We start from the raw sequence: 27848 nt of genomic DNA, 5'->3' as shown, positions 1-27848 counted from the left end.
AACCTTTGTACATGAACCTTTATTGCATTGCATTATACAGTTAAAGCCACTCTAAATGCTGAATGAAAAGTAAATGGTATCTATATTTAATAAGTTAATAAACAGGGCAGGCCACAAAAACAGCTCTCTGAATGCATGTGCTACATTTATCCTTTGTTTTTTACAACCCTGCACACGGGCCTATCACGAACTGAGATGCCTGTGTCCTCAATCACATGGGCAGCATCAGTGTGTGGAGAAAACGTCTTAAGCCAACAATAATTATTTAAACAGGGAAAAATAACGATCTGCATAAATAAGTCTAGGGCTCACATAATTCTTCCGTCAATGCAAACTCAGTGGCTACATGAAAACTTTCTCACACTTGTAGGAGGAGGAAATAGTGGTCATTTTAGATTTTTTTTACATTTTAGGCAGGAAACTAATGCTGTATTGAACGTAATCAAACGTAGAAGACGTTTCAATAAACCAATTGCTATCACATTTTCAAGCTGGTGTCCTGATTTCACACGGGCTTGACGACTAGCCGCAAGCAGGCTGCACATATAGGACTATTTCACAAGTACAAGTAGCTAACTTGCAGTTTCCTGTCCTTGCGTAAAAGTTGACACTGCGTTTCTAAGAGTGTTTTTGATATTTGAATGCAGTTTATTGCAACACCAGTAGATGAATGCTTGATATGTAATCGTGTTTGGAAAAGAACTGAAGAGGTGCACCTGGTTTGTGTCTGCTTGTTTGCATGCATTGCGCTCTCATTCGTGCCTTATTTGCATGACGATCCAGGAGGCTGTGTACGCAGCCAAGGTATAAAAGTGGAAAGACAATTCTTGACTGTGATCATTTCAGATCTCTTGGTTTGCTAAAGTCCAGTTAAAAAGTGAAAGCTCTTTAAAATAATACCTAAACGGAGGATGCTGAAATGTACATTAACAACACCTCATCCACACACCATTAAATAGTTAGAGTCATACAGTATTTATCATTACAGTAGATGTTGTTAACGCTGGCTCTGTTGTTGCCCTGTATCTGTAATATTGGTGCGTATATTTCTACTGTTGCTTTGGACCTTTAATGCTTGTTCTTATTTCTTAATAATAATATTAATTATGGTAGAGTTCAATGCATTGCAATTTCAGAAAGCACATGCGAACAGAAACAGAACCAGCAAATTAAGAAAACATCTCCATCATTGTCAAAAACAGAATACAAATACAGCACAACCAAACACAAAACAAGCTGCAATTCATTACACACAAACAATTAAAAAACGTGCAGCAAATACTCACAACCAAATAGCCATACATTAGCACAAACCATAACAAAATCACATCAATAAAATGAAAATTAACAATGGTGTATTTATATGTGTAACGTAGGCTATACATTTCATTTATTTAACTATAAGGTATGCATATTATTGTTGGTAAAATACAGTTTTTATGGGAGTATTGCAACAACAATAATTGAAAGCATTAAATAAATGGTGCTTTTAATAATAATAGACCTAATCGTAATAATAATTTAGGTTGAAATAAATTGCAGTTAAAACGCTTATTGTTATTATTAGCTCTGCGTGTAAAAGAAGTCTTTATTTCATGTAAGCGTGCGTGATTATGGGATTCTTGTCAGAAGTGCCTTTATTTTAGTGTAATGAATTGCAGTGTCAGTCAAATCCGCTGTGTGTCTCTCCTCGGTGACTCTCGAGCGCTGTTTATATGAGCTCGCGCTGCTAGCGTTAAGAGAAACAGCAGCGGCAGGATGGCGAGCAAGGACACAACACAGAGTTCCCCACATCCAACGCGAACAAAATCATCATGCGTTGGACTTCTGCGCCTTTTATTTATTGCATTTATTCACGTGGCACAGGCGAACAAACAAGGTAAGCCCCTTTTGGCGTGTTGTGCGTTTTATCTGGGTTTCGCGAGTCTGTGCGGCTGTACACACACCGCGGCTTCACTGCAAGCTAATGACTGTTAGCTTCGAGCCCTAGCGCGTCAGAACTAAATAAATATTTAGTCAAGCCTTATCCATAATGCTGAAATCGCATGTCTAGTTAGGTTAGATGGCATGTGACTGGCCGTTCTTGCTGTTTTTATTTTCTTGACGTTAAGCTGCCGGCTAATATTGCTCAGAGACATTAGTTTAGCTTTGAGTATCGAAGCTAACAGGCTTAGTCATATTACATCGGCGAACACCTTAAACCTGACTAAGTTAGTTTTGCTGTCAAAAACTAAACAATGAATGATATGTAACGAAGCTCAAACCCGTTCAGGATGTTTTTTTTTTACCTCCTTTAATGATTACGTTCACTCTCCACCGGTGGCTAGTTTATGTCTTAGGATTGTTTTGGCTAATAAATGCCGGTTTAGCACCGAGTTTCACCCTATAAAATAACGTTCATAACGTTTCGGACGTCAACACATCATATTAAAGCAATGTCAAGTGGGTAAAAGAGCGGAAGGTAGAAAGTAAAGTGTCAATGTGAGAGTTTTGTTTCTGAGGCCCAGTCTGTCAGTGACATGTCAAGTTGCAGAGGAAGGAGAAGGAGGTGGTGACTGCATACTGCAAGTTCATGCAAGTTTTTTAACTATATTTCTTCATGTTGCTCAAGCATAGTTAAATACCGCGGTGTTGTATGTCGCTGGGAGTAATTCGTTGTTAAGCTCTTAGCAGTGTGTTGCATAGAAATCTGTCAGTGTGAGTGCATTTGAGGGGTTTGGCTTATTGAATGAGATTTAGAGGTTCTCACACATGACACTGTAAAAGTCTTATCAAAGTGCAGAGCGCTTGGTTGTGTTTGCAAATGAAATAGTCAGGGCGCTCTGGCATCATCCAGATATCAACCGCTTGACAGGGCAGATGACCTAATAACGGCGCTTGTTTATTTTTCACTATTTCCTGACTCTTTTTTTTTTTTTTTTTTTGCCTGTATTGAAATGACTGTGAACGTCAACAGACAACAGGGCTACTTCACCCAAAAATGAATAGCTGTCATCATTTACTCGCCCTCGTGTTGTCTGTAGACCTCTTTCAGTCGGTTTTCTGTGGAACAGAAAAGAAGATATTTTGAAGGATATCGGTGACCGTTAAATTAGATTATATTAGGGAAAAATATATCAAGACCTTTCCAGAAAAAAAAAGGTATGCAGGGTAACATGAGCTTCATAAGGAAGATTTATCTATTGACGAGGTTTTGTAAAACTGGGATGAATCACAAGGAGGCAACAATCAATCAAGCCTGAAGATGATGTTTTATCACTGCTTGTGTCATGTGTAGTTAGTCACACCGAGCTTTAAATGCTGGGGAGCTGTGGAGAAGTGAAGGTGTGTGATCTTTGCTCTTCAGGGACAGCATGTTTCTCTTTTCCATAATCCCTGGATTACTCTTCTCCTTCGCCTGGAGAGTGGGGCAATCCAATGGTGCTTTTAGGGCTTAGATCTGTGTTTGCCACATAGTAATGTTTGTTGTCAGTTAAATGATGCATTTCCTCATGCAGTTCTGTATGAATTCTGTCTTCACTTCTTTTTCTCAGAAAGTACTAAATAGAGCTAATAGCTACAGAGACCACACAGAGGCTTGAGCAGATGGTTTAGTGCTCTTTGGGAAGCACATGTGAGATGTTAAGTGTTCTCACTACTCCCTCAAAATGAATGCACCACTATTTCATTAACGGTGTCAACCCAGTTATTGACTGGAGGGACTCCCTGAGCACATGGAGTGAGTATTTTTTATTTTTTTTCCTTCTTTCAAGTCAAGCAGGAATGTTTTTAGCTCCTCGGTTCTCAGTTATCAATGACGTCACGCTTGATATGTGCCAGTCAAGCACTTACTGGAAAGTTTGAAATGACAAGCGTGTGTTGTGTGTTTTAGAAGTTAAGTTGCTGTGATTGCTACAATGAATATCCCAAATGCATTCTATAGCATTATGTAAAAATATTAATAATATAAAGTATACATGTAGACGCAATATTATATTATGTAGTATTATATTACAATATATGTTTATACTTTTACACTACTGCCCAAAAGTTCAACAGTAGCAATAATTTAGTTTTTATGTAAGAAATAATTCTAATATACTAGTTTGGGGCCCAATAATTTTTTTCCCCCACCAGTTTAATCAATTAAATACAACCTTGCTGATTGAAAACTTTCAACTTCAAATTATTGACTATGTAAAAAAAAAAAGAGTTTTCATTTTTTTCCATTTTTTCTTACTCAGTAGTTACTCATTTTTCCTTTTTGGTTGTGTTTATATGTTATTGTGACACGCGGTTCTGCATTTACAGCAGTTGTAGTAGCAGACTTTGTGTTCAGAGGTCAGCACGTGTTGAAATTCAAAATGCAAGATATGTATTTCTCTTTTCTAAGGTCTGTCTGCTCAACAGATGCCTCGGAGATGAGAATGGAACTGGCTGGTGCTTGATCGAGAGATGCTCAATTGCTGTTGCATAATTCTGTTCATGTGTGCAAGAGCACACAGTGTTCTAATTTTTCAAGGCCTTGATCTCACTCAGCGTTAAAGTCTATAGTCGAGCATTATGTTTAAACGTACAAATGGTTTCATTCCAGTGCTTCTGTGATCAGTATTCTGTGCCTCAACTACAGCTGACTAGTGGTATGTGTGTGTTTGGCTTAAAGGAATCCATCAAGGTGTGTGTACATGAGTAAGAGTTAGTTTCCAGAGTAACGCATTGTTTTTACTCAGCAGCATATGGCTCCCTCCCACTGGTTCTCTACAAGCCATTGAAGGGTCTGAAATGCATTGCTCACAATACAACGTCCATTATTGTCTTTTTTCGTGGCATTAAAAACGTGTTTGTAGAAACCGCCTTTGTTGAAAGCAACACGACGATTTGCTGCCTTTGTTTAATATTCTATTGGTATTGTTTGACTAGGTGTAAGTTTAAGAACTTCCATGAAATTCCACTCTACAACCTCTTCAAGTGTAGGGATTTGTAATATAGACGCCCCGTTGGTCAAATCTTGAACCTCTTTGCAGGTGGTTTTGTGTTTTACTTTAAATGAATCAGCTTGTATCTGTGGCTTTTTAAGATCCTCTTGCTATAGCAATATTGTGCCACAAATTTGACTGAAAACTGCACAGCAATGGTTTTCAGAAATAATACACGTCCAGACACAATACAAAAACATACTATTAAAAACAATATTATTGTTTCGATTAGAAATGTTGAAAAATAATGTGATTTTATTTTTTTTATTTTTTGGTTCACGTTCAAAATTCAAGTATTCAAGAGAGAGTTTGTGACCATGACTTTGCAAAAGTGCTCAAATATAATATCCCGTTAAATTGCAGAATTGGGTGCATAACACCTTATCTTTTAACAAACTACAAAAAACTCCCACACAGGCAAGCTAACAATCGCAACATTAGGTAGTGCTGATTTGAGGTCAGATTGGGCTTCAAATTCAAATCTTGCAGCATTATTTTTTTTCCCCTTGTGATCTTGGTACAACCAATTGTTCTGTGATCTAGACAGAACAAGACAGTTGCAGTCATGAGAAAAGCAAGAAAGGAATAAAGGAAATAATTCATGTCCTCTTAGGATTTATGTACTTTTTTTGGCTGTATAGTTAAAGAACGCTTATACCAGTTTGAAAACGCCAAAAAAGTTGGAAATTGTCTCTCTTTGGTTTGCAGAGACCTGTACTTGGCCACAAACGTGAACGTTTTACTGATAAAACACTGTTCCAGCAATATATAGTTATCGTAATGGCGATATGTCTCAAAACTCAAAACAGGGGTAGTGCTATTATGCAGGCCATGGTTATTGGTTGATTCCTTCTTGCCCAAATATGAAAATGATTGGAATCGGTCCAGTTGACACTCAACTCAAGATTTAATTAATGTTTGTTGATGAAATGGACTCTTCACCTCTCCGTTAATTATATGATGTAACATGATGTGGTGTGGAAAGTAATGCTTGTTTTGTGTACCTCTGAAAGTGTATACGAGGGAGCGTGACTGGCCTCTATCACTATAAACTTCACTAGAGTTACAGATCTGCAGACTAATAATAGCACTGCAAGTATACTGACATGAAGCCGAATATGAGAACTCAGCAGCTCTGGGAGGACTTGCTATTAGCCATCTGTTAATCTGTAAAAAATCTGCTTCTACTCAAAGGGCCTCTGATGTTATGTTTTAGTATAGGTGCAAGACAAAATTGATTAGCTCACAGTATGGATGTCTCTTCACGCTTTTATAGTTAACTTTTCTATATTTTGTGCCCATACTCGTGCATTGGTGTCATCAGTGGTTTCCTGATATTGATATTACATTGATTACGCGATGAAGCTACTAACATAAAACATTTGAAATCAGATTGAGGTAAACTTCATGTTCATTGCATCCATTTTTGTCATTTCTATTGCTGTTTTGCCTGCTTTTTTGCTGTTTCCTGGCCTCAAAAGCAGCCTCCAGTAAGCTGTGGCAACTGTAGCTTCTCTTACACAGTAATGCATCAGACAGTGAAACTATACAGTTCTTCAAAGTCCTCAATTAAGAGCTCACTCGAGACAAATCCAGACAGTGAATGATCGTAAAATGACTGTAATGATTCCCTGTCTCTTCAGTCCTTTGTGTTGTCTGATGAGTAATTGTGTCCAAATCTGATACACTCCCAGAGAGCCTCTTGCACACACTGGGAACTCAAATCATCAACCTGCATGGCATTGTTTGATGATATCCAAACCTCATGGGAATTTTCTGTTTCTGTCTACAGCTTTCATACAGTCAGACAACATCCTGGAGGTACTACACTTTGGGGAAGGAGGCCTCTTGCAGGTATGTTTTTTTGTGACTCTGATGGCTGATAGAATGAAGATTGCATTGTGCAGTGTTAAGGCCATTGGAAATTCCTCAAACACAATTTTTGGTTGAGCTGTGACTACACCGAATGCCACAAAGATGTTGTCAAAAAATAATGAAATATTGAGACAATCCACAGAAAAAAAAAGTTAAATCTTAAAAACATACGTATGGTATTATTTATTCAAAAGCATATTTATAGTAATATTACTGTTAATTACCCTGATTTATATAGTACATGCACTGCTAACGAAATTGAGAGTTTGATGAGATGCTGATGAGAGCAGCAGGTCCTCTTTTTGCTTCATCTGGATATGTAGATATCTGATGATCTTAAGGGAGATCTTAAATGGAACCCTGGATATTAAAACTTGTATGGCTTAATATAGCGTAAATTATGTCTCTTATGTAGAAAACCCATGAATGATTTATGTTATTAAAAAAACTGCCATTATTCTAAAGACGTAACATTGTAATTGTTGAGGTAAAAAGCGCTAATAGCCCACCGAGTGCAACCATTTACCGTCATGTTTCATGAGTGTTTATTACAAGTTTCAACAAGAGAAATAATTTCCATTATATTAAGCTATGAATGTCTTAACACCTGGGTATCCCTTTAAACGACCTTGTTAAATCTGCTGAGCAGTTATTGGTTAAGCACCTGGGTAGCTTACTGATCTGAAAATTCAGCATAATCAGTATAATTTATCTTTTAAAAATAAACTAGTTATTATAATAGTATAATTTTGAGTATAGGCAGGTATTTTAAAGGCGTAACTTTTGTTCTTCCGTTTTTTAGAATTTCCATTTTATATATTTGAGTCTCTGCAATGGCTCCTTTTTATTTATTTATTTTTTCCCCTAGTACTTCACGTGTTATTCTCTGCCGTACTCTTCATGGTTTATTAGGCTTTAAAGGGTGTGGCAGCCTAAATGAGGTTATCAGTGCATTTAATTGGCCAATAAAATATTCTCAAATAATAGAAAATATCTAAACCATTTTAAAGCATAGCTGTAATAGTCCCTTAAATGGGACTATGAACTCTATGATCTTAGTGGTTTCGTGTACATGTCAGTTTGGACTTTTGTGGAAATGTAGAGCTTTATAAATAGACTAGACCGTACTCCCCATCCGGCTGTTTCCATCTTATTTTAGCCTTACAGAAGTGAACCTCAGTGAGAACATCTCTTAAGACCGTCTTTTAAATACTTTTCTGTATTTAAACAGAAGCCCATAGAAATGGCAAGATCCTTGTCCAAAGGATAGACTTTAACAGTTTGGTGTTACGTGTTTGACCTAAACCATCTGTCATTATAATCTGCTCTTTCTGCTTTAGATGTTCTGCATCTTATTACCACTAACTTTTAAAGAATAAATTTAATTTCTTTTCTTCTTACAGACAGAGTCTGATATTGATCTTAGCTCATATCGTCAAAAAAGGTAAGGCTCAAACTTTTAGAGATTTTCTGCATGCATTGTTTTGTACGTGCTTGGCCAGGGTCAGCATGTGGTTTATATTAGATTGTCCAAGAAACATTTGTTCAGTACTTAACAAGACATGTGAACTAAATATTCCTATGAGACGTTCTGTGCTCGAGGAACAACAAACGGGCAAAAAATACGAGCGTCACAGTTTGTCATTTCGGATTTCAAACGATTTAATCAGACTCTGATACTCCTGGCAGTCACTGGCATTCAGTAAATTGACGCAAAGTGGAGTGAATAGAATGAATGAATCAGTGCATGAATGCATGAGCAGTGTGTCTTTGCTGTGGTATTTTAAGTACTTCAGAAGTGATTTTACTCTTTGAATGAGAGGTAAATTAGGTAATTATCCTCCGTCCTAATAAACACGTTTCATAGGGAGTTAATGAAGTTACACAGCACTGTCTTTTGAGTTTGTAAACCGACGAACTGATACAAAAGAGCAATGAGTCAGACACAGCAAAGTTATTATTTTCTTAAGAGACCAGAGAAATTTTTTTTTTTATAAGTTAGAAGTTTTATCAGACTTGTTTTGAACTATTTCCAGGGTATCATCTTTTTGTGTACTAGGTGGCCTGTTCATTTGCTTAACCAGTCAAAAGCTCTCCAGCTCGAGGTTTGGCCAGCCTACTTATGTGTATATGTTAGCGGTGGCTGGATTTAATTGGCCGAATGCCTGCATTGTGACTCGTCATGTTAGCTGCAGGAGGACACACCCTTTAGACAACACCATCTGAATGCTGCATACAGTTGAGCGTGCATCCTCAAGTGTAGGGCCTGTGAGAAAATGAGGAACCAAAGCAACCACCGTTTAGAGTATTTTTTTTATTACGAACATGTATAGCTTTGCGAACTAGGGCTAATAGACTTTGAGTATTTCCTCGTTTTCTAACGGATAGACAGATTTTAAAACTTAGTATTGAACTTTGTCTACTGATAGTGGTGTTTTTATTGCAACTCTTCAGTTTTTTTTTTCTTAAGGCAAGCCTCCACACACACACACACACACACACACACACACACACACACACATTTACTGCAGTTGGGAAGTGGTTGACACTGTTTTAGCTGTGTTAGGTACTTTTTGCAGCTTTCTTTTCTGTGGTTTGTGCCACCAGACCAGTTAGCCTAGTTAATGCCTTGACACTTTTGATCACATGGCATTAACTATATCTGATCACACCCCACAAAAACATTGCATGACACACTGACAGCTCTTTTTAAGTTCATTTTGGCTAAACTGTGTAGCCAGTGGTAATGCTTACACTGTTTGAATCAGTCTTTACAATATTCACATTAGTACATAAGTTTTTCTTTTTTTTTCTTTTTTCCTCGAAAACATTGCTGTGCAACTTGATGTGCCACTTTCTTTGTTAATCCACAAATATGCCGCGAGTCCTGCTCCTGTGAGACGATGCGTTTAGTCGAGTGGCATGACTAATTTGCCTGTCACTCTGACACTCTCAGTGTTTGAGAGCCGTTATGACTTCATTTTAGTGGTTTAACATAATCTTCGCCTCGTGCAGATGTTTGGGTCAATGTATATGAGTCAAAATGTTTTAAAATGTTACCCTTCTATGAAAAACATTACTTATGCTGCCAGTAGAGAAAGTGGAATAAATGATTCCATTGGTCAAAACAAATAATATAGTAGTATTATAATGTTGTATATTACAATATACAATCCATTAACTATTTAATTGTCCATTTATTTAAAATGTTTCAATCAATAATTATATAAGTGATAATATTCATCATCAAAATTTGTCTAAATCATGTCTAATTAATTGAAATTATTAAACTTGGAGAGTATTAAACAGCATTTTATTAAGTGTTTGGTTTTTTTGTTGCCAAATTATGTTTTCCATGAATTTCCTTGATTTAATTTTAATGTTTTATATATATATATATATCTCAATCAGAACAGAAACACTGTGTTAGGTATATACATTTTTTTTGCTAAATAAATTATGGTAAATAATTTTTCTAGTAAATATTCTTTTTAAAAACAATAAAAAAAATGTAATAAAAAATGTATCATTAGTAGTAATATAGTACTATTATTGCATTAAGTAGGATAATAATAGTCTGTCATGCTTTTTTCAAGTTAAACCAAACTTTTAAAATGACGAGTTTCTGTGAAGACCTCTTGAAGTTTGTGTTTGTACGCAGTATGTATGTGAAGTGTCTTGTATGTGGTAATATTTGGATGTACCCATGGATGGCATTATTTTATATGCTGCAGTCATTATACACAATTCAGTTATGACTGGATTCCACGATTCTGTCTGCATTATCCACATTGAAAATCATAGGACCTAAAACACCTTATTTTAGATTTAGTTCAACAAAACAACATAGGTGGGAATACATCCTAAAACCCTGTGTCTCTGTGTTATTTAATTTGTATATTTTTTTATTGTGCTATGATCTTTGAAATGACAAAATAAACAACAATTAATACTTAAGCAATTTTTAGAGCTGGTTTTTAACTCCATATTAAAAAAAAACATTTCCTAGAACAGCAATTTATGCCTGTTATCTGTTCAAAACAATGACAATACCTTAGGCCACATTAGTTGGTTACACCCTAAAATCACTGATATCTGACCTGAGGGACCATATCATTTATCATAGGTTCATTTCATTATTTAGTCTGCCAGCTCCAAAATCTTGCCAATATATGAGGAGAGTAGCATTAAATGAAATCTGGTACAATGGGAGGGGACTGGTATTATAGACTTCAAACTCTCAGAAAATGTATGTGTGAATGTGGTTTGGTGTTTGATCCAACTCTAAATCAAAGTGGAAGCATGTTTCACCTGCACTTTTAATGTTTGGTGTAAACCTGATGCTTCCCTGCCAGACAAAGCCTATTTGTTACGGTGTATGTGTAAGTGTGGGTGTATCTTTCTTTTTGCCTGAAGAAAAATAGAGAGGCATCATTTGATCCTCAACAGGCCATGTTGTGGTGGGTTTTTGGGGGAAGAGAGAAAAAGCACATTGGCTTTCAAGGAATAGTGTCTCTCACTGTCTCCCCTTCATTTACAGTGTATCCTCTTTCTCTTGCAGTGCGTCCTCTCAGCGGGGGAACAGCAGACCCATACGCTTTGAGCCTCCAATGCTGGACTTTCATGAACAGTAAGTCATCTCTCACCGGGTAGGTTTGACATTTAAAGCAGTAATGGCACCATCCCACAGTTTCAAATATAGTTGAAACATCTAAAAGACTATGTGTGCACCTAATTATTACATAATTCTTCTAATTATTATGTATATCAGCTGTGATTCGGAAATTAAAAATACTAGTCACAACACTTTCAAAGCATTCAAATATAAATAAAAATAATGCAATAAAAAAAAATGTAAAGAAGCTGAATGCTACCACCCACCCCTGCTTGATTCTATGCAGTCGTTGTATTAGCTCAGTCCCTGTGCAGCAAGCAGGTCAGGTCATCTCAACAGCTTCTGACTTAATAAGCATTGCTTTCACAAGTGATCATTCCTGTGAAGCCTTTTAATATGTAGTCTGGACGAGAATTAGCCTTTTTTTTTTTACACAAGGGTTCACTTGGGAATTTCTAATGGGTTTGTATAATAGCAGTGTTCGATTTACAAATAAAACGAGGCTTGTGGTTTAAATTACTTGAAGATTTTGGTCTAAAATATAAATGAAGGCAGTCACCTATAAACAAGGGTGAATCCATTGTGAGTTTGGAAAAAGTTATTTGAGAGATTTGTTTTCCTTTCTATGTGTCATTTTCATTTATGCATTTTGGAGTGCGCTGTCAGTGTGTGTGGAGTTGTAAAACAAGCTTTCTATATTGCCCTCTCAACTATGGGCGTATGAGATTTTTTTTTTTTCTACCAGATAACGCTTTATTCAGTCTCCTTTAACTTCCTATGGAGTCTGTGCTCAGCCTTGATCAGGCCAATCTCATTCTCACTAGCAGCAAGCAGTAGAACCTCAGATAAATGAGCTCATTCATATCTTGTACTTTTATCTCGTACTGATAGCATGTTCAGTAAAACGTTTCTGACTGTTTAGCACAAGTGTTTTCTATATTTTTGATTCAGAGAGAATTAAGGTTTTAACAAATATTGATTTCGTAAAAGCTCTGATTATACTCGTATGTGCTTTTATTTATATTTGCATATAGGGTGATTTAAATGGGAATGAGCCTCCTTAGATGCTGAATAGATTAATTTAATTTATTTTTAGTTAACCTGATTCTGTTTCAATTTAACAGACAAAACTTTTTTTCGACTCAAGCTTGATGTTACCGGTTGCTAAATATTCCTTTGTCTCTATCCATAGGCCAGTTGGAATGCCAAAAATGGAAAAAGTTTACTTGCACAATCCAAGTTCAGAAGAAATAAGTTTAATATCAATATCAGCAACAACATCACATTTTCATGCATCCTTTTTTCAGAATAGGGTAAGTATGATTTTTAAAAGTGTCTAAACAATTGACATTTATTATGTACATTTAGATTTTGTAAATTAGCAGTCAAGATGTAATTAAAAAAAATATATATACGAGAGAGATGTAACTAAATTAGCATATTGTAATGATTTATGAAGCTTAATAAAACACTGAAGATTGGAGGACTGGCTGCTGTACATTATTTAATATTTCACAGAATTATTTTCGCAGTGTTTTTGATCAAATAAGGTGAGCATAAGAGAGTTTCATAAACATTTAAAAAATATCCTGACCCCAAACTTTCGATGGTAGTTCATCACAGAAAAGACTCAACATTTAATCCTAGAAGTACTGAACCTGTTGTGACTTCCTGTTTAAACCTAACACAAAGGAACAGAAGAAATGTTCGTTTAGCTTGTGTGCCAGCTGCTGGATGTGTGTGGTAAAACTTCATCTTGTTTGGCATGGGAGATAATAAGTAAATAATTATCTGAGCTCACCTCATCTAATGAAGACCTCAGTGAAGGCCCCTCCTTGCTTTGTGTGTGTTTGATGTGTGGAGGGAGTCACTGACCATCACCCTTGCACACATTCACGTCAGTGAAACAGCAGGAAGTTGGCCTGACTGAAACTTCTAATTAAAGCTTTTAGTGTGTGTGTGTGCTCACACTCTAGGCAGTTATAAATTAAACGCATCCCACCTGTTCCTGACACCTGCATAAATCAGCTTCTCTCTGCCCCAGCTAAGACCAGACTCGACATCAGCCATCGTAAACTTGGTGTAATCTTGGGTACCCAAGGTTACAACCCATTTTAACACGACGATGTTAAAAACAGCGTAAACTGTGTCCAAAGCATTTTTTTAGCATCAGCCACATTCACAGCTGGTTAAAAACGCATTTGTGGCAAGCTAAAAACATCTCGTTTATATTTTAGATACATATAACAGGTATATAAACAAAAAAATGATGTGCCTATTTTTATACACTAAATGTTTACATTATATTTACATTGTTTATGCCCTTGTGACAAAGTGAGTGATATGTATGGAGTACTGTATGTAATATTACATAAATCTAACATCATTTATTTACAGATAATTCCACCTGGAGGCAACACCTCATTTGATGTGGTGTTTCTAGCTCGAGTAGTAGGGAACGTAGAAAATACCTTATTTATTAACACATCGCATCATGGAGTGTTTACATACCAGGTACATTTCATACAAATGTTGTTCCTAGTTTGGTGTACAACGATTAATGCAATGATCCTAAAAGGCTTTTAAATGCTTGTTTGGTTTTTAGGTGTTCGGTGTGGGCATCCCCAATCCCTACAGACTCCGGCCCTTTGTAGGGGCCAGAGTGCCAGTAAATAGCAGCTTCTCTCCACTCATAAGCATCTTCAACCCTCACAGTGAACCACTGCAGGTACACAAAACTCCTTCAGAATAGTGAACCTGTGTCATGTTTTTTTTAACCACTTTGGTAGCCTGCATTATCTTTACAATATGTCTGCATTATCTTCACACGTTTTTATGGTTTTAGGTTGTAGAGATGTACACCAGTGGAGGAGATCTACATTTAGAGCTGCCTACTGGACAGCAGGGTGGCACCAAAAAATTATGGGTTAGCATTTATTCACACTTCAGTGTGGTTGTTATTGTAAATCACTGGCGTGGTAGAATTTATTATTCTCATATGTTGCACGTTTCTGTGTTCCATAGGAGATCGCTCCATTTGAGACGAAGGGTGTGATGAGAGCCAGCTTCTCTTCTCGAGACGCGGACAATCTCACGGCGTTCATCAGAATTAAAACAAATGCATCCAATGAGGATGAGTTTATCATCCTCCCTGTAGAGGTTGAAGTCACCACAGGTCAGTTAAAATAACCTTTCTTGATAACATTTGATCAATATTCTGTAGCACCGACTCATGATTTGTTCTCTTTTTTTCCCAGCACCTGGTATATACTCCTCCACAGAGATGCTGGACTTTGGTACGCTTCGATCGCAAGGTGTGTTTTTTTTCCACCCACTTCATCTGATGGTAGTTTTGTAGGAACAATAAAATTGTTTGCATGATGCTAATCCTCTGCAAAACAAATCTCTGTGTCTTTTCAACTTTACAGATCGACCAAAACAACTGAATTTGCATCTGTTAAATTCAGGATCAAAAGATGTGTCGATCATGGTAATTTATGTTTTATTTACATGGCTGCTTTATACACTATCATTCAAAGGTTTTTTTTCTGATTATGGAGGCTGTGTTTGCTAAAATGTGAAAAATACAGTATAAATATTAATATTGTGAAATTACTTTATTTCCCCCAAAAAATGTTGAACTTTTTTCAAACTTTAATGGTTTTTTATTTAACCATGCAATAAAATAACACTTGTAATGCTTTTTGTGTTTTGTGTTGTATAGAGTGTTAGGCCAACTCCGTCAAATGAAGCGGTCACAGTTGAGTTCAAACAAATTACGCTAAAAGCTGGAGAGAGCCGATATACCAAAGTTGCAAGTATTAGTTTTGATGGTAAGTACTGTCACCTTTGAACTCTTATATAGATTATTCCATCACACACCTCTCTGTTGTGATTTGACAATTAGTAAATCGGGTTTTTATCAATAAGTCAAAAGTTCATAAAGTTTTTGTAATGACCATGTGCATGTTGATTAGTGCAAAGCCAATATTCAATGTAGGCCTAGTAATAACTTGGTCTGATGACATCAACGCAATCGATTCTTGCTTTGATGTCAAAGCTCTTTGATTCTTGATTTATTTTAAGACACCAGTAGTTATTGTTTTACATGGAATGAAATGTTTATTTACAGATATAACTACAGAAATGTTGTTGTTGTTGTTGTATGTTCCAGCTTCAAAAGCTAGAAGATCAGACCAGTTTTCTGGAAAAATAACAGTGAAGGCGAAAGAGAAAAGCTACTCAAAACTTGAAATCCCTTATCAAGCTGAGGTTTTAGAAGGGTAAGATTTCCAGTTTCACCAGGTTACCGAAATACAGTTTTGTAAGCAGCACAAAATGCATTTATGCTCACTGTTTCCAGGTATCTGGGCCTCGACCACACAGCCACTCTGTTTCACATACGAGACAGTCCCGTAGATCCAGTGGACAGGCCCATCTACCTCACCAATACTTTCAACTTTGCCATACGCATCCACAACGTGTCACTTCCAGAAGAAGCAAAGACTATGTTCAATGTAAGCAGTTCTTTATTTTCTTTCTAGCCTCTTGATGCGGGTAATTACTTTTCTGTCAGCAGAAAACCTCTTTATACTGTTGAATTAAAATATTGTTCGCTTTTTAACAGGTGCGTAATTTCAGCACACCAGTTCTTATCCCACCCCATGAGTCCCGCTATATTTTCTCCCTTCTATTTCGACCAGTGCGGCCCTCCATCCACATCGACAGCAACATTCTCCTCATCACTAATGCCTCTAAATTCCACCTGCCAGTAAGAGCCTACACAGGCTTCTTAGAGGTATGCTAGAATCAGCCTACATGAGACGTGTGTCACTAATGTAACCCAATTACGAATTTCTTATTTGTATAATTTAGTGACCATGACTTTGCTTTCTTACTCAACAGCCTGTTGTGCTTCCTCCCTGTCTTCGAGAGCACATCCTAGACTTTGGTGTTCTTAGTGCTACAGATGCCAGCAGTTTAGTATTTGTGGTGGTTAACAGCAATCCAATTGAGGTACAAGGTCATCATGTTCAGTACAGTGTGACATTTTGTCATTTGGAAAATAATAACAATTCTGTTAAAGCTTTTGAAACATTACTGAACAATGACGTTAGCTTGTTTTTTTCCCCTCTATAAACAATTGAAAGAGAATTATATAGATTATATACATTTTATAGAGTCTTCTCTGTCCTAACAGTTGGAGATAAAATCGTGGTTGGTGACAGGAGACAGTCTGTCAATGGAGTTGCTTAATACAGAAAGAGGGAACAGAAGTACGGCACTGAGCAGAACACAAGAGCTGCAGAACACAACAGCCGCCCAATACAAAACCGTAAGAGCATCTTTACCTTTATTCCTTACTACCTAAACATCTAGCATATCAGGGCCATTTGGACAGCATTACACAGTGATTAACTTGTCTTTATGCATTAACTAAGAATGATAATAAAAAAAACCAAAAACAAATCTATACTACACATTGCATTTTATAACCTTTATTTATGTAAAATTGTTGCAGATTTTATAGATTGAAAACATGACCCCATACATGGCTCTCTTAAATTGTACGAAATATAATGTAATATCTGCAGGCAGTCATTGGACTTCCGGTGGAATCTTTGTATGTCTGTACTTGTGGTAAAATTGCAGAAGTATTGCAAGATTTGTGGTTTTGGGTAATTGCAAGCAAAGACATTATTTTAGACATTTTTAAGTTTTGAAAGACCCATAGTAAGGCAGTGTAAACCGAGTGGGCCAGTTGACATAGAATTGTTTCAGTCAGACCAGTTAGTCTTTTGTGTACTTAACAATAAACTTGCACTGGTGTTTGTATGTGCATTTGTTTAGGATAAGCAACTACAGAACATACAGGCTTTTATAACTCCATACTGCATGTCTGTTTCCTCGCAGGTCATTTTAGCCTCAGGCTACTATGCAGCATTTAAAGTCACCTTGGTAGCAAAAGCTCTAGAGGGAATTTATGATGGAGCCGTACATATTACAACAGACTATGAGGTATGTGTTTCATCCAGAAAACACTTTTTCCTCTTGTGGTGGTGGTGGTGGTGGTCGAAAAGAGGAATCTGTGAACCTGGAATATTGGAAATCTACAACACCATTGATAAATGGATAAATGTGTATGGTTTTTTATTTATTTATTTATTTTTTTGTAAAATAATCAATGTTTTCGTTTTTAAATCAGTTGTCACACAGACCCATTTACACAAGTATGAAAGTCTCATATTTTTAACTGTTTATCTGTCTGTTTTCAGATTCTGACCATCCCTGTAAAGGCTCTCATAGCAGTAGGAACATTAAGCTGTTCACCTAAACAAATCATTCTTCCTCCTTCATTCCCGGTAAGTAAAATCAGCTAAAATCAGTCTCTCTTTTTATTTACTTTTTTTCTTTTTTAGTTCTCATTGTCCTTTTCAAAAGTACTTACTTTTCTCTCTCTTTCTTGATTGATTTATTTTTATTAAATAATCATTGAAAATGACCTGCTCGATGAGATTTCAAAGGGATGAAGAGACATGTAATGTGAGCGTGTGTGATTCATCCCTGCTTTTACCCCCAGGCTCTGTTTGAACACCACTCCCTGTGTCCAGTACCATGTGCTAACATGACCTGTTTTGCAAACCACTGTTATTTTTAAACGACAACAGACCATTCATTAGGTTTAGGACCATTTTAGAGGGTTTTTTTTGTTTTAGGTTTTTTTTTTTTTTTTTTTTTTTTTTTAACTTTTTTTCTTTCTTTTTATGTAGGGAAAAATTGTTCACCAAGGATTCAGCATACAGAGTTCATTCTCACAGAAAGTAAGGCTTCAGCAAATTCGCTCTCTCACAGAAGACGTCCGGTTTTACTTCAAGCGACTTCGCAATAACAAAGTGGAGTTGGAACCCAGACGAAAGTCCAAGGTGCCAGGCCCAATTACAACACTATAATGCTATACTAAATCTGCCCTCCCTTAAATGCATCTGCCCACAGTTTGCTTAGTTTATTTGATGCTATAACAGTATTACAATGTAAAATAATTAATTTAGAAAATTTAAAACAATCGATTTATTAACTTGTTTGTTTTTTTTTCTTCCTTTTCCAGATAGCAAACATTTATTTTGATGCCAGCTTGCAGTGTGGTGATCACTGTTATGTGGGATTACCGTTTGTATTAAAATGTATGCTTTCTGTATCTCAAAGTCTTTTTCTCTTAATTTGCTTGGTTTTTATGCAAGTGTTTTTATTAAATACTCCTTTTGTGCGCGTCTTCCCTGCAGCTGAATCCAGGCCCCATGGTTTAGTTATGCAGGAGGACATATGGGATGCTGATGTAGATCTACATCAGCGGCTCCTTAAAAGATGGCGAGAGCTCAAAGAGCAATCAGGCCTCGAGTAAGTCCAATACATCTTGCTTTAAAGCTATTTTAGATTACCATACAGTGAATGTATTGTGTCTTTGATGTGATTCTCTTGTTTGATTAGGGTTGAAGCTTTCTTTGAAGTGAACACAGATCTGCAGAAGAATGTGCAGGCCAAGATCTTAGCGCAGCTCACATGGCCCTTGCTGGTCAACTCATCACAACAGATTCATTTTCCTCTCACAAACACCAACAGCTCATCGGTGAGTGTATACAGGCTCACTTTAACACATTTTAGCATTTGTCTAAAGTCAGATATATTGACCTGAACGTGCATCTTTGTAGGAAGAGGAAGTTATTCTAGAAAACTCGGCTGACGTCCCAGTCTACGTTCAGGTTCTTCCTGTGGCGCTTTACCCGAATCCCTCAGTGTTCACAGGCAGACTTGCTGACAAGTAAGACACTTCCTATGCAATAAACATGTTCTAGATGTTATAGATCCCTGTAAATGATGTGATGTGTTTTCATGTATGAAGACCTATTTATATTGTCTGTGAGAAATAGCAAGTGTGATTATTATAAATACAAAATATAGCTAGATAATTTATTTGAGACAAATGTAGCTATCTTGAGAAAATCCTGTTTTTTTTCACACAACAATGTGTATCACAGAAAGTCTCAGGTTTTTTTGCATTATTGTGTAGCACTAATACCGATTTCATCTGATGTCTTTTTGCTGTTGTTCTTAAAGGTTTCCTTTAGGAAAGTTGTCTAACATCAACATTGACACGAATACACTAGAATTCCAGGTTTATAAAAATCACGTGAGTAGCAAGGACTTAAAATACGGTACCATGTTTTGTAACAGTGTAGTGACATTTTGTTGTTTAGTCGAATCCATGTAACTTCGTTCTTCTACTTTCCAAAATTTCTTTTCGTGATATCCAACAAAATTAAAAATTGCCGTACAGTGGTTGCGCTGCTAATAATTTCTGTATATCTGTCAGTCTTCAGTCATGAAGAGTTCCACAGGATTCGTTGAAGGTTTAAGTCGGCCCTATGTATACAACGTGCTTCTTATGCCTGGGGAGGTAAAGTCCTTCAACGTGAGGTTTAGACCCATCACCAATCATAGTGTCTCTTCTCTGCTAGTCGTCAGGTGAGATACGTTTGCCAAAATGAACGTTGAAAATAGAATGGTGTGAGGGTACTGTTGCACGTTTACCCTTGTTATGTTTGTGCAGGAACAACTTGACGGTGGTAGACTTGATCATGGTTCATGGTCAAGGCACCACAGAGAGTCTGAGACTGGCTGGTAAAACCCCAGGTCTCGGCAGCTCTCTGAGGTTTAAGCTCACCGAGGCATTTCTCAAAGACTGTTCAGAAGGTAAGTGTCAAAAAGAAATCAAATTTAAGATGCTTTTATTGTTTTAAACTAGTTTGAGATTCAGTTCCTTCTGTTTGCTTACTACAAATGCTTACTCATTTTTTTTAAGCTAAAGCCAAGGAACCAAACTTCACTCTTCGAAGGACTTTCAGGTTGGAGAACACAGGGCTTCTTCCAATACACATTCGATCTATGGAGATCAGTGGCAATGCTTGTGAGGGTTATGGCTTCAAAGTTCTCAACTGTGAAGAATTTGCACTCAAACCAAACACTTCAAAAGACCTCGTCATACTGTAAGTGATTTCATGGCTACTATTTTTTTTTTTCTCCTCTTTTCATAAAAGTACCAGTGAAGCACTGTGAGGTTTTCTGATTTCTGTTGGCCAAATCTTTGAAATAGCTATTATTATTTTAATAATTATGTTATGCATTAATTTGAAATTAATAAAGAATAAAAAGTTAATAAAGCCAACAATAGTACGATTTCTTAATACAGTTTTTTTTATTTGAATACATTTTAACATGTAATTGATTATTTGGAATATTTTGATTATTATGAATGTTCAATCATGCACCATTTGGATAATATTTATACTATAATTCAGTGATAATACCTCAAGTTGATTGAAGGTATCACTAAGTGCTGTTATTTAGAAAAAATATTAAGCTGTTTTCAACTTTAATTATTAGCAATTATTGAGCACCAAATCAACATTTTCATGCAGGTTTACACCAGATTTCACATCATCCAGAGTGATCCGGGAGCTGAAGTTGGTGACTGCGGGGGGTTCAGTGTTTGCGTTTGTGCTGAATGCGTCATTGCCATATCACATGCTGGCAGTGTGTGCTGAGACCCTTCCCCGACCCAACTGGGAGCTTGAGCTCTACATCATTGTCTCCCTCATTATGAGGTCTGATTTCTTATTTATGAACACATCTGATGGCTAAGAAAGTCTAAACCCTGTCTTATAAACATTACACAACTTAAAATGCCTTTGACATGGCACACAATGATGTGTTTTTTGAAACTGATGTTAAGAATTGACTGTCCAAATTACTTTTTGTAGTTTACAGTTTTCTGTAAAAAAACCTAAACTAAAAAAAGTCTTGTTAAAGGGGTCATAAACTGACTTATTCTAACTTAATTTAATCAATGTAAGAATTTGATGTGAAAGACGACAACTTCAATAAGGTTAGAGGAACAAAGGACCAGTTATAAACCGTTATAAGTTTATTAATATTTCTACCTCTTTCCAGTCCCAGACTACTTTATTTTGAGAGTTGTTTAAGTGAGATAACATCTGTAATATGGTCTAGCTTGGGGGAATTGTAATGATTAAGATTTTCTTTTATTATGTAAATATTTATAGCATAGTTTTTTTTGCATAGTTCTTTGTATATGCTGTTAATTATAGTTCTTAGAGAAAAAAACAGTATCGCAATCAGCCAAGAAAATTGCAATCTGTGCGTGTCTAAAAGTTCATTACCCCTTTAAAGAAATGTTATAAAATAAAAATAAAAAATGCATAATTTACATTTTATTTATATAAGTAATCTAACTACTTTTAGTGTATAATATTGCTATGTTTTAAATGTATGAGATTAATAAAGTATGTCTTTCTTTCTGTGATGATTAACAGTATGATTTTTGTCTAGCTCCATGTTTCTGCTTGTCATCGCTACTGCCTATCTCGAGGCCCAGGGAATATGGGAGCCTTTTAAGCGACGGCTGTCTGTGGAATCCAACTCTCCCGTGGAGACTGGAAAACCATTTGATCTCAGGGAAATTGTACGAATTCAAAGTGATGCTAAGTAAGTGAAGTGATCATTTTTTGTCATGCCCTGAATTTATAAAGAAACAGTAATTCTTGGTTAAATATTTTATTTTTTTTTAAAGATGCTTTACAAAATGCATTTGATCTGTTGCAGCTTGAATGATTTTGCCGACTCAAACCAGAACTCGACAAGAGGAATGTACGGGTCAAGCGGTGGCGGCCGGGCTGGGGGTCGGCAGGGTGGTCCGCACTCCAGTTCCAACAGCAACGGCGTTCTGCCAGACAGCAAGCCCAGATCTGGTTCAGGCCGCTCTGGATCTATGCAACCCTCCTCCAGCTTTCCGCTAAATAAAGATAGTGGCCAAGGACTCAGCCAGCTGACTAACCGAAAGGCCCGGAGTTCCAAACAGCAGCAGCAGGGCTCAGGCCTCCTGGAGGACCTCCCGAGCTCAGGACCTTCACAGTCCAACAGAACAAGGGCCAACAGTACAGAGGAACAAGATTTCAACAGACTCCTGGCAGCCATGGATAAAGACCTCGACAGGCCAGAGTCCCCAGCCGTTAATGCGTCTTCAGAACACAATTCACAACAGTCTTCACAAAACAAAGGTAATATATAACAATGTAAAAGCATAACAATATAGATTAAATTATCATGCCAGGTGTCCCAGAGGTCAGTGTAAATTGTGAAATGCACATTATAATTAGTTTATTTGCTTGTTTTTCTCTTTTTCAGTGCTTGAATCAAAAGGGAAAGTGAAGAATAAAACAAAAGCTCTCAAAAAGAAAGAGGAGAAAGAGAGGAAAACAAAGGGAAAGACTCAAGGAGAAGATTTAAAAGAGCCCCTCGCAGACAACGATGACAGCTCTTCTACTACCACAGAGACCTCTAACCCAGACGTGGAGGCCAATATAAAAGAGGTACAAACACATGAAATATGAAATAACTTTAGGCACAGCAGCGAAAAACAAACTTGTTCTAAAGTGTACATTCTAAATGCATTCTTTGACTAAAACTCTTCTTCTTTACCAGGAGCCAGTGAAGGTGAAAGGAAAATCTGTGTCAGTGGACATTGGAAAAGAAAGAGAAGAAATTACTCCCTCCCCAACTAAACCAAAAACAAAGAAACAACCATCCACAAAGAAGGAGAATCCAGTGGAAAAATCCAGGTTTGTTCAAAGCTCTGTCACTGAAGGTGGCGTATGATTTCTGTGTCTCTAGGCCCTGATACTGACGTTGAAGAGGTGGGATATATCTGCATTCCCATGTGCCATTCTGCTGAAAGCTGTGCTTAGTTTAATATTTTAAATATTTGAATGTGCTGCACGCAATCCTCTCAGTGCTGCAACAAACACACCACAATAATGACAGTAGTGAGAAAATAGCAGTTAGTAAAGCATCTGGTCATATGCATGTGGATATGTTTACTTGTATAGTGCTTTAATAAAAATGGCTTAAACTGCTTTACAGTATACAGTACAAAAAAAGCCCATATCGCAATTCATCTACAGTTTTAACTATACAGCATCTTTCCAGTGCATTCATATCTTTACTGTAAAGAATACATTTTAATATCAACAGTTCAACAGTTAATAAGAGATGTGAAATTCACTTTCTTGTGCTGTGCCAAATTTGACTCCAAAAGAACTTTGGACAGGTTTTGTTCAAAACTGTTCTGTTCACTGTTCATACTGTTCACACCTGTTCATTCTTCAAGTTTTATGTGAGCGAGCCGAGGTATTGACCCAGAAATGTGATCCATTTTCAGTGAACCATTCTAGAGTGATTAATCATCACTTAGCATCAGACATGTGTAGATGATCTTCACCATCTCTATTATTACTTTCACTCTTGAATATCTAAATTTTTTTTGCTGTACAGCTCTCTAGAACTCCCTTACGTCACTCCCCTGGAAAAACAGGATAAGCAGCGCAAGACCTTCACCAAAACCCTCGCCAATACAGGAATTCACAATGTCCCCAAACCACGAGCTCTGAGCAAAAGTAAGTGTCAGATTTCAGCTTCTCCACCCAACCTTTAAACGTCCATTAACTCTAGAAACCATTTTGAAACCACTTTTATTGCGTCTGCCCGAGTAGTCAGTGGGAAGATGAGCGATGATCGGCCATCTCCGCTTGGGAAGTTTGCGGTCAATGGCTCCATGCAGGAACTGGGTCATAGCAGCGGATCAGAAGGAGAGAAAGAGTCCCCCCCACCAGAATGGGATGTTCCTCTCAAAACTGTCAACCGTAAGCAATGACTCTGGAAGCATAACCCAGACTCCATTATGAGTCAGTTTGTTACTTTATGTACTCTTATCTTAGTTTCTAAATATTTGTATCATACATTTTATTAGCAGCGGACAGTCTTCAGCAGATATCTATGCAGACTATGCATGCAGACTCCTTTCTGAAAGGCCCCAGTTCAGTCATGTCCAGAACCTGTTCCCCACCCCCGACCTCCCCTAGCTTGGTGCCTCGTGGAACCTATGGCAGTGCGCCGCAAACCAGCAGGTAACCTTAAGGGGCATGTGCTTTAAAGCGCACATAAAGTAGTAGTAGTTGTATCACAAAGTTCTTTAAAATTCAGTATTATATTAGTGGTATTTTTTTGTCTATTTCTTAATTGATGTTAACACCTAAAGTGTTACCTATGTTCGTTATAGTGAGGCCAATTTGAAGAAGGCTCCAGGGAATAAGCTCACCAAGTCTGCCTCTCTGCCTGGTCAAAATGGAAATCCAACTTTTGCAGCTGTAGCTGCTGGCTACGACAAAAGCCCTGGTGAGTTTGCATCTTAAATATAAAGATGATGAACATGGATCAACTGTGGAGCGTGAACAGGACTACTGATCATAATTATTTTAAAATTGATATTTATTTTTAAAGTGCCCCTCGTCACAGATTTACACGTAAATGTTATACGAGTGGTGTGCTGTTGTTTTTACAGGTGGCAGTGGCTCAGCTAGTAAAGCTGACAGTCTGGGGAAGGTGACACTATCTCACATGACATCAGTGGAGAGCGATGGATCTGACAGGTGCAGTGGCTTCATAATGAAACTTCACTTAACCTTCTTTCTCATCTGTTTTGCAAGTATATTTATAATTGTACATCTTTTTAGCTCTGGACTGTGGAGCCCGATAGACACCACCAGCAGCCCCAGTTTTGGACCGGTTAACGCTTTTTCTGCTTTCGGACCCAACAACCCACTTAATCTTTCTGGAGGTATGCAAAATGTGAAGTAAAATGCAACATTTTAAAATAAATCAATATTGCATTCGGTGTATCCAATATTTAGTTTATTCTCTGTATTAGTTTTCAGAGGCATGACTGTTCCCAAGAGTTCTGAGCCCCAGCAGAGTTGGCCAGACTACACTCCAGTGTCCCCGTCCATTTGGGAGAATGAGCCTAATAATTCCTGGGCTACCAGCACTGGATCTCCAGCAACTCCAACAACTGTAAGATATCGTTTCCTTGTCACATTCTCATGTCTCACTCAGATGGACACCTGCAACCAAAGAGAACATAAACACTAAGATCATAGAGTATCACAAAAATAACAGTGATTTATGTATCACTTTTTTGCTATTAAGGTTATTTTAGTATTATTTTGAGATCTTGAACCATTAAACACTACTGTACGTATTTGGATCAGCAAGGTTTTTTTTTTTACTGTACTTATTCAGCATGGATGCATCAAATTGATCAAAAGTGTCAGCAAAGACAATTATTTCTATTCTAAATAAATGCTCCTTTTTTTTACTTTCTCTACAAACACTTACGGAAATTCATCACATCAGTATTGCTCTTTCTGTTTGGCTTGCAAACTGCAAAAAATATTACTTTAAAATATTACTATTTTGTTACTAATTTTCTGTTAAAGTAATATTTTTCCAACTCCCCTAACAGTTGAGTTTTACCATTTAGCGTCTGGTCATAAAGCTTTTTTCCGTAGCTTAGCATAGATTAATAGCTGTTTCCATCAAAAGGTTCAAATTAAACATAATAAAATTGGAATATTACGTAAAACAAATGAGAATAAAGCACCATTTCCATCCAACGAGTCACTATGTGTGGCACTAAATATCAATAAGAAGGAAGGACATTTTCATATATGATATAGGCAAATTTGCCTACCTGCACCCCAGAGCAAGCAGACGAAGCACAACAAATACAGCCAGTGCTTTTGAAGGTGAATGCTGCTGTTTGTTAACATAGAAATTTACTATACAGAAACACTTAGACAACAGAATTGCTCATCCATTTCAGAATGAAAATAACAACATATAGTTACTGTGTGAGCGATATTGTTCAAGTTATCCCATCTCATAGCTCAAGTTCACATGACTTTTTCAGTGTGCATGGAGGAATTTATTCTGTAAATGTGTTTCCATCATAGTTTATTAGCATTTTCTGTTGGTCTTACTATATAATGTAACTACAAAAGAGTCAAGTTTTAAGTAGAGAAAAATGATCTAAACTCTATGGTCATTTTTGAGCGTGATGCTTCCGGACTCATCTGATTCAGTGATCTACGCTAAGCTAAAGCTAAAAGTGCTATCGCCAGACTCTGAATACAGCGGCTGAATACATTCAAAGACGGTAAAAGTCAACTGTTGAACTGTAGGGGAGTTTTCAAAAATAGCGGAGTGTTCCTTTTAACACGTTCAGTATTACCTCTGACTGTGTGTAAAAGTAGCTCTGCCGGTTATGAGATGATCACCTTTCTATTTCTGCCTGTCTTCAGTCCATTTTGGGGAGTGCGCGCAGTCCTTGGTCCTTCAGCAGGTCCATCTGGTCCACTGGCACTGACTCCACCCTGCACTCCTTCAGTCCTCCTACCTCCTCCGCTCTCCCGGACCTGGTCAGCCACACTGCACCGCCCACACCTGCCCCCAATGACATAGGCCGCACCTACAACCCCTGGAGCATGGGGTGGTCTCCCTCACTCAATCGCTGGAACTCGGAGCCCTGGCCTAACAGCCCCGACAAAAACAACGGCATCTGAGAAGCAACAGAAAATGCAGTGGTTTCTAATCTTATTTTATTTTTCCTGGTTGAACATTATGTTGTTACACCAAGATCATTTTAATGATTGGAAGAAATCTTGAATTGCAATGGTACAAATGTCCGCTGGAAACCCAGTGTTGCATTTACAAGTCCCCCCTCAAAATACAATCCTATTTATTTTAGTGGGGTATAAAAATGCCTTAAGTTCAGTTTTAGCTGACAAAGCGAAAGAAAGATTGAAGACATTGGCTTAATGCTATTGCCCTGGTAAGGGTGTTTTTCTTTTACGATTTTAGAGACTCCCTGTTTTGAGTAATACTGCATTGGAATTAAAGTATATGTTCCAGTATTATGGTATTAAAATGCAAGATGCAGTGTTACTCAACCTTAAAATAAGCACTTTGTGTAAAACCCCACTCCTACAATGCTGTCATTTTGGTTTAAGATGTTTTCATTAATTTTAGAGCATTTTCTGGCCATATTTGTTGTTTGATTTAACGTTTTGAAAGATACAAATGGTTGCTAAGACTACAGTTACCGCAATGATTTGAACCCCTCTGAGTCGAAGCCAAATTGTAAATGCATTCAGGATTCAGATTTTATTTTTATTTTAATTGCCCTCTGCTTAAAGTGAAAAGCTTCATTTGCTGAAATTGGCTTTTAATTTGAGGGAGCTTAAATAACTTGAAATGTGTTCTGTGCATCATTCATTTGTCACTTCAAGAGTGAATGTTTTGGTCACATTGGTTGAAATAAACATATCAGGCTGGAATGTTCAATTTCTCATTTTATTTTTTTTGTCTAAACTGAAGGGAATAGTTCACCAAAAAAAAATTAAACTTTAATTCACTCATCCCATCTCATTTTAAAC

At 37.1% G+C, this 27848-nt stretch overlaps 1 protein-coding gene and 1 long non-coding RNA gene across 3 annotated transcripts; one reads left to right on the top strand and one right to left on the bottom strand.

The window, feature by feature from the left end:
* Positions 1 to 1721: 1721 nt before the first annotated feature.
* tmem131 (transmembrane protein 131) lies at positions 1722 to 27756 on the top strand. 2 transcript variants are annotated; one of them, XM_043241544.1, is made up of 41 exons: positions 1722 to 1879; positions 6748 to 6809; positions 8234 to 8274; positions 11392 to 11460; positions 12638 to 12758; positions 13843 to 13959; positions 14051 to 14173; positions 14291 to 14371; positions 14470 to 14620; positions 14703 to 14759; positions 14874 to 14935; positions 15170 to 15278; positions 15620 to 15728; positions 15809 to 15962; positions 16073 to 16243; positions 16351 to 16461; positions 16646 to 16780; positions 17359 to 17463; positions 17721 to 17807; positions 18216 to 18368; positions 18551 to 18626; positions 18726 to 18840; positions 18931 to 19069; positions 19152 to 19261; positions 19558 to 19630; positions 19814 to 19965; positions 20051 to 20193; positions 20303 to 20486; positions 20919 to 21104; positions 21850 to 22005; positions 22123 to 22577; positions 22705 to 22889; positions 23002 to 23138; positions 23851 to 23972; positions 24069 to 24218; positions 24329 to 24482; positions 24635 to 24750; positions 24917 to 25004; positions 25089 to 25192; positions 25283 to 25425; positions 26715 to 27756. In XM_043241544.1, exons 1-41 carry the CDS (start codon positions 1759 to 1761, stop codon positions 26973 to 26975), a joined length of 5388 nt encoding a protein of 1795 aa, XP_043097479.1. In that variant the 5' UTR covers positions 1722 to 1758; the 3' UTR covers positions 26976 to 27756. The 2 variants fall into 2 exon arrangements, with proteins under 2 accessions (XP_043097479.1, XP_043097478.1); XM_043241543.1 differs by having other exon boundaries at positions 24326 to 24482.
* Positions 25250 to 26824, bottom strand: LOC122346715. Its single transcript, XR_006251162.1, has 2 exons — positions 26691 to 26824; positions 25250 to 25475 (listed from the first exon to the last, which is right to left on the bottom strand). It is a non-coding gene; the product is annotated as an uncharacterized LOC122346715 (long non-coding RNA).
* Positions 27757 to 27848: the final 92 nt, after the last annotated feature.

This window comes from Puntigrus tetrazona, chromosome 6 (assembly GCF_018831695.1).
Source record: "Puntigrus tetrazona isolate hp1 chromosome 6, ASM1883169v1, whole genome shotgun sequence".
In the NCBI taxonomy this organism is placed as follows: domain Eukaryota; kingdom Metazoa; phylum Chordata; class Actinopteri; order Cypriniformes; family Cyprinidae; genus Puntigrus; species Puntigrus tetrazona.
The sequence above is the reverse complement of the archived record's forward strand: the minus strand, read 5'-3'. Positions and strand labels throughout refer to the sequence as shown.